The sequence below is a fragment of the Cebus imitator genome, unplaced genomic scaffold (genome assembly GCF_001604975.1).
Source record: "Cebus imitator isolate Cc_AM_T3 unplaced genomic scaffold, Cebus_imitator-1.0 Scaffold375, whole genome shotgun sequence".
Taxonomy (NCBI): domain Eukaryota; kingdom Metazoa; phylum Chordata; class Mammalia; order Primates; family Cebidae; genus Cebus; species Cebus imitator.
Window position 1 is genome coordinate 364,070 of NW_016107690.1, and position 7,622 is coordinate 371,691.

Here is a 7,622-nt window from a genome sequence, read left to right on the forward strand (position 1 = left end):
AAAAAAAAAAAAAAAAGCTGGGTAGGCTGAGGCAGGAGGGTCTCTTTTTTTTTTCCCAGTTTAACCAATATTTATTCATCATCTACTAGCTACCAGGAACTGTGCTCTGAACATTGAAGGCTCTGAATAATCGCAGCTCTCAAATAACCTGTTCAGTTTTTAAATTTTTAAATTACATTTTCACTGATGTGTAATTTAGATACAATAAGATGCATAGATCCTAAGTGCACAGTTGGATGAGTTTTTTTAAATTTTACTTTAGCTGTATACTAAATCGAGCGTTTCTCCCCATGTTATCCCTCCACATCCTCCCTGCCCGGCAGGAGGATCTTATGCCCAGGAGGTTGAGGCTGCAGTGAGCTGTGATTGCACTACTGCGTGCCAGCCTGGGCCACAGAGGAAAACCCTGATTTTTTAAAACACACGAAAGGGCTGGGCACAATAGCTCACACCTGTGATCCCAGCACTTCGGGAAGCCAAAGCAGGAGGATCACCTGAGGTGAGGAATTCGAGACCAGCCTGACCAACACGGTGAAACCCCGTCTTTACTTAACACAAAACTTAGCCAGACGTGGTGGCAGACGTCTGCAATCCCAGCTCCTTGGGAGGCCGAGGCAGGAGAACCGCTGAACCCAGGAGACGAGGGTTACAGTGAGCTGAGATTGTGTCACTGCACTCCAGCCTGTGCAACAGAGACTCTGTCTCAAAAAACCAACAAAAACTTAATAAAAAGAAAGTGACCAGGTGACGAAGCCCTTAATTTAGTCCTGGGTTTTTCTGAAACACCGATGATAGCGGATCTGGCCGCTGGGTCCTCTCTGGCTGCCCAGCTCTGTCTGTCCCAGGCCTTGTCCCCATGGGTCATTCTGCTGGGGACACCCCTCCTTCCACTGGCCTGGCTGATGGCTGCTTGTATGTTGCTTCTCTGATCATTAAAGTCCCTTCCTCCTGGTCCCATCAAGGCCCCAGGTCCCTGGGTTGAGCCCCTCCACTTGGGCTGGGAGTGGTGTGAGGTCCTAACCCCCCAGTGCCCCTAAATGAATGAAGGAGTGAATGAGTGAGGTTTTCTTTTGTTTTGGAGATGGAGTCTCCCTGTTTCACCCAGGCTGGAGTGCAGTGGCTCGATCTCGGCTCGCTGCAACCTCCGCCCCACTGGGTTCTAGCAACTCTCCTGCCTCAGCCTCCCGAGTGGCTGGGATTACAGGTGCGCACCACCATGCCTGGCTAATTTCAGTATTTTTAATGGAGACGGGGTTCCGCCATGTTGGCCAGGCTGGTCTCAAACTCCTGACCTCAAGTGATCCACTCATTTTCGCCTCCCAAAGTGCTGGGACTACAGGTGTGAGCCACCGTGCCCGGCCTGCCACTATAATTGAAAAAAGAGTAAACCTCCCTTCTTGGTGATAGTTTATTTATTCCACATAAAAATTCCCCCAAAGCTCATGGAGACGATGTCTTCCCAACACGACAGCCATCAATGCTAATCTCATTTCTGTTCTGAAAAACCACAAAACTCGTCGTTGGAGGGACGAGCGTGCTGACCGGGCTGTGGGGGAGGGTTTATGATGCATCCCATGTGTCACCAGAGGGAAATCCAATGTCCTTTTACGAGGAGGGTCAGGGTCCATTGCATTTTGGCCAAAACCACGGCCCCCACCCTGATGCAAATCCATCGCCAAGCTGATCTGTGAATGCTGTGGGTTGCCGCCCCGCTGGGAATGGCGGCCCCGGGTGTAATCACACCTGCCAACAGGTGGCCTCGCCGTGGGGTCTCTTTTGCTCTGGAGGGTCCGCTGGGGCTGGGTTGGGGTCTTCAGTTTCGCATGCCTGTTGTCTGTGACTGCTGGTGATCCAAAGGGGTGGGTGGGCCACGGCCTAATGGACGGTCCCCCCGGAGTTTCTGATGGGGGCAGAATGTTCAGCCGGCGGGCGCCTTCCCGGTCAGCTGGGCCTCCCTTGTCACTTGGTTGCTCCTGTAGACACTGGATGATTAGTTTTCTGATCGGGTGGAGTGAGTTCCCTCCTGTCCCTGTCTCCTGTCTGTGACTTGGAAGAGGCCCCAGTCTTCCATGAAGATGGAGGCCCAGGAGTTCTAGTCACTGCTGGGGGAGAAGTGTTCGTGCTGAAGTCACGTGCCTTTGGTCACCGGGGACAAATCGTGGCAGCTGGGCCTGGCTGGCATCCGTCTGCTGGAGCCTCTCTCCTCAGGGCAGTCTGACAGTCAGGCTGCTGTCACTGTTTTTGTTTGTTTTGAGTTGGAGTCTTGCCCTGTTGCCCAGGCTGGAGTGCAGGGGCGCCATCTCAGCTCACTGCAACCTCCACCTTCCGGGTTCAAGCGATTCTCCTGCCTCAGCCTCCCGAGTAGCTGGGATTACAGGCGCGCACCATCACAGGCGTCTAATTTTTGTATTTTTAGTAGAGACGGGGTTTCGCCATGTTGGCCAGGCTGGTCTCGAACTCCTGACCTGAGATGATCCGCCCACCTCATCCTCCCACAGTACTGGGATGACAGGCGTGAGCCCCCTTGCCCTGCTGAGACTTGACATTTGGGAAACACAAATGATAAGACCCTACCACGTCCCTCAATGTCCCAGCCTCCCCAGGGCAATGCTGAGACCCAGAGATGTCCCGTCACAGCCAGCGGCTTCACGGGAAGCTGCAGGCCTATGCCCGCTCAGAAACCCTGCCTTGCTCTTGGCAGGAGCTGCTGGCATAGGACCCTGTCCCACGGGACAAATCTTTCTGCATCGCTGCCCCCCTCAGCACTAAATACCACCAGGTCCCTCCCATCCATCACTGGAATTTCACTGAGGCTCAGTTCACTGTGGGTCCGGTTGGCCCAGCCTGGACTCTCAGGCAGGACGGAGGGCCTGGAGAATGTGCTTCTCTACTCCACGTCTGCTCAGATTGATACACACGAAGACATCTAGGATTAGAGGGAACCTCGCTAGCAACTCTGCAAACACCGTCCAGCATTTTCTTTTCTTTTTTGGGACAGAGTTTCGCTCTTGTCACCCAGGCCGGAGTGTAGTGGCGTGACTTTGGCTCACTGCAACCTCTGCCTCCTGGGTTCAAGTGATTATTCTGCCTCAGCCTCCCAAACAGCTGGGATTACAGGCGCGCAGTACCACACCCAGCTAATTTTTGTATTAGCTGGTCTCGAACTCCTGACCTCAGGTGATCCACTCACCTCAGCCTCCCAGATTGCTGGGATTACAGGTGTGAGCCACCGTGCCTGGCCTATTTTTGTTTTGTTTTGTTTTGAGAAAGAGTCTTGCTCTGTCATCCAGGCTGGGGTGCGATGGCATGATCTTGGCTCACTGCAATCTCCACCTCTCAGGTTTAAATGACTCTTATGCCTCAGTCTCCCAAGTAGTTGAGATCACAGGCACTCGCCACCACGCCCGGCTAATATTTGTATTTTTAGTAGAGATGAGGTTTCACCATGTTGGCCGGGGTTGGCTCGAACTCTTGACCTCAGGTGATCTGCCTGCCTCGGCCTCCCAAAGTGCTGGGATGACAGGCGTGAGCCACCACACCCAGCCCAGCCTTTTCTTGAATGCCTCGAGACAGGGAGCTCACTGCTTCTGGAGTCCATCTGACCGGTGACAGGTGTTTAGACCACATTAGAAAAGTCTTGTCTTTTTTTTTTTTTCCCAAGGGAAATTTGCCTCCTGAACAAGAACCCGCTGGTCCAAGCTTTGAATGCAAGTGGCTGCAGCCAGCACACTGGATTTATCTTCCCGAGTGACTTCTGAAACAGTCCGATGTCCGAGCCCCTGTATCTTCATTTTGCTAGGTCTGCCTGTTTCAGAGCTGGCTTCTGAGCCTCTTCTGTTCCAACCCGGAACAGTGTTGTTGTGTCCCAGCCCAATGCTGGGTTGGGGAAGCATCGAGGTCAGCATCTCTGTCTCTTATTTTTATTCAGACACAGTCTTGTTCTTGTGGCCCAGGCTGGAATGCCATGGCATGATCTCAGCTCACTGCAACCTCCACCTCCCGGGTTCAAGCGATGCTCCTGCCTCAGCCTCCCGAGTAGCTGGGATTACAGGCGCCTGCCACCATGCCCCGCTAATTTTTGTATATTTAGTAGATACAGGGTTTCGCCATGTTGGCCAGGCTGGTCTCGAACTCCTGACGTCGTGATCCACCCGTCTCGGCCTCCCACAGTGCTGGGAATACAAGCGTGAGCCACCGCGCCCGGCCAAGGTCAGCATGTCTCATTCCTCGGTGGGACATATTGACTGGGTTTGCCCTGCGGCTTGGTGTCTGAATTAAAGGGGCTTGAGAATGGTCTAGATTACTGGGGCATCATTTTGCAATCGTAGGACAAGGATGGTTGGCAGCGACCCTTCTTGTGAATGGGCTCTGAGCTTCTCAAAGAGCTGGGTGTCACTATGAGTGAGGCGGAGGCGGGTTAAGTGAAAAACCACTGATGTGAATTTTGGATATAAGGTCGGAGGCCAGGAGGTACCCCAGGACGTGACCCTTCTATGGGGGTTGAGTTTCCAGGTCCAGGGCCGCGTTCTGGGGGGAAAGGCACAGGAAAGGACGCAGACCCAGCCGGGGTGGCGGTGGGTGTCTGTGGTTCCAACCCAGAGCAGGTGACAAGCAAGAGAAGGGTCTTGAATCTTGTATCCAGCTCTGACCACAGGGGCTGGGAGCAGGAGCGGAGGCCACCGAGGCCTCAGGGCCACCCGCTGCGCTTCTTGCTCTCCTTGGCCGTGAGTTCATGCGTGTGGAAAGGTGCAGCGCTCAGAGATGGCCCTTTTCTGGAACGCACAAATACTGCATCATTAAAAACAAAATACAGTGTTTTCAAGCAGCGAGAAAGGACGCTGGGTTTCAGAGATGAATGGAGGGGCTGGCAGCCTTGGAAGACTGGGACTCAAGAGGAGGCAGGGTGAGATCTGGGGCCAGTGGGCGTCTGACAGAGGTTTCCTGGCATCTGGAATCTTCTTCCATGTCTTTCGTTATGCTCACGTCACCTCAGGACATGCTAGGGAGGGAGACACACAGGCCAAGTTATTACTGTTAAAAGTGCAAACTGCTCTTCCACACGTATGGAAGCTGAAAGAATGATCCCACCCGGCGTGGGTGAGTTCCCAGCAGCAAGAGCGGCACTTACCCCTCAGGACTAGGCTCTAAGTGTGGCTCTGAGGGCTTTCCTTCCTGGTGCCTCAGCAGAACAGGCCTGGAGACCGGTACCCTCAGTCAGCCTGCAGGGAGGCTTCAACCCATCCATTCACTCACCCTTCCATCCAACAACACATCTGTCCACCCACCCACCCACTCATCCATCCACCCACTCATCCGCCCACACACCCACTCATCCATCCATTCATCCACCCACCCACTCATCCAGCCACTCACACATCCATCCACCCACCCACCCACCTACCCACTCACCCATCCATCCAGTGAACCTTACAACCACCAACACATCTATCCATCCACCCACCCACCCACCCATCCATTCATTCATCTGCCCACCCATCCAGCCACTCACTCATCCATCCAACCACCCATCCACCCACCCACTCACCCAGCCATCCAACCCACCCATCCATCTGTCATCCATCCGTTCATCCTCTCACCTACCCACTCATCCATTCATCCATCCGCGCATCCATCCACTCACCCATTTATCTACCCCATCATTTATCCACACCACCATTTATCCAACCAACCATTCATCTACCCATTCACCCATCCATCTGCCTACCCATTCATCTGTTCATCCATCTTTCCATCCCTCCACCCATCCATTCATCTATCCAACCATCCATCCATCCATCCACCCATCCATCCATCCATCCATCCATCCAACCGTCCAACCGTCCATCCGTCCATCCGTCCATCCATCCATCCATCCATCCATCTACTCATCCATCCATTTATCCATCCATCTATCCAACCATCCATCCATCCATCCACCCATCCATCCATCCATCCATCCACCCATCCATCCATCCATCCATCCAACCGTCCATCCATCCATCCATCCAACCGTCCATCTGTCCATCCATCCATCCATCCATCCATCCATCCATTCACCCACCCCATCATCCATCTATCCTCCCATCCATCCACTCACTCACCTATCCATCCACCCATCCACTCATCATCCATCCATCCTTCCATCCATCCATCTACTCATCCATCCATCCATCCACCCATCCATCCACCTATCCACTCATCCATTCACCTATTGCTCCTTACAATTCCTTCTTTTGTGTTTTTCATCTTTTAAAACATGCTGATTCTATCTTCTCCACCTAAGCATCTCCAGGCAGGATCCAGTTCTGCCGTTTGTTTGCTGTCTTTTGCTCATGGTGGATGATTTCCTTGTGTTTCCTGTCTGTATATGTGAACTCATCTCCAGATGGGTTCACAGAGCATGGGTTGAGGTGGTCTTTTCAGAAATACATTGAGAACTTGCTTTTACTCAGTGGCCCTGAAGCAACACTGGTTTATGACCGTTTTTGATGTTTATTTCTTAGCTTGGAGCTTCCTGGGTCACATGGGTAGTAAGGCATGTGGCTAGGCCATGTCATAGATTTGTATAAGACTGTGTGGTCAAGGATAAATCCCACACATTCTAAAGAAAAGTGTGGCCTTTGCCTGGCTCCTGGGAGTAACCTCGAAAGTCTTGGAGCATCCAGCCAGGACTGTCTTTGTTTACCTGGGGAACTTGAGTCATGCCAGATAGTCTATGCTAACTGATGTGGTTGAGCTATGTCCCCACCCAAATCTCATCTTGGATTGTAGTTCCCATAATACCCACGTATTGTGGGAGGGACCCAGTGGGAGGTGACTAAATCATGGGGGCGGTTTTTGAAATGGAGTCTCATTCTGTCGCCAGGCTGGAGTGCAGTGGCATGACCTCAGCTCACTGCAACCTCAGCCTCCTGGGTTCAAGCAATTCTCCTGCCTCAGCTTCCCAAGTAGCTGGGATTACAGGCGTGTACAACCACGCCCAGCTAATTTTTTGTATTTTTAGTAGAGATGGGGTTTCACCGTGTTAGCCAGGATAGTCTCGATCTCCTGACCTCGTGATTCACCTGCCTCAGCCTCCCAAAGTGCTGGGATTACAGGCGTGAGCCACCGCGCCCGGCCAAGATCTGATGGTTTTATAAGGGTCTTTTCCCCCTTCGCTCAGCGCTTCTCTCCTGCTGCCCTGTGAAGAGGTGCCTTGTGCCATGATTGTAAGTTTTCAGGGACCTCCCAGCCATGCATAACTGTGAGTCAATGAAACCTCTTTTCTCTATAAATTACCCAATCTTGGGTTTTTCTTCATAGCAGCATGAGAATGGATTAATATACTCACAATGTGACTTAGGGTGGGACTTGGGCCATGTGGGACCAGCTTGATCTGTGGAGGGGCTGGAGGCTGAGCGGCCATGAAGTTGGTCAGCCAGGTGTATGTAGTTGACTCTCAGTGAACACCCTAGCCACTACGGGATGGGTGAGTTTCTCTAACTAGCAGCACTTGGTGTGTTTGGCCATAGCCCTGCTGGGAGAAAGAAAGGCTGTCCACGCAGTCCCACTGGGAGAGGACACTTGGAAGCTTCCACCCGGTCTCTCCTGGATCCTGCTCTGTGCACCTCTTCCTTTTGTTG

The 7,622-nt window shown here is 52.6% G+C and overlaps 1 protein-coding gene across 1 annotated transcript in view; it reads right to left on the bottom strand.

Moving 5' to 3' along the window:
• Positions 1 to 4,145: 4,145 nt before the first annotated feature.
• The window catches only part of ATCAY (ATCAY kinesin light chain interacting caytaxin), a 47,790-nt gene continuing 44,313 nt past the window's right edge, over positions 4,146 to 7,622 (bottom strand). Inside the window, exon 13 of the mRNA XM_017507395.2 lies at positions 4,146 to 4,999. Coding sequence (XP_017362884.1) covers positions 4,990 to 4,999 — 10 coding nt within the window. The 3' untranslated portion in view covers positions 4,146 to 4,989. The remainder of the gene's footprint in view (positions 5,000 to 7,622) is intronic.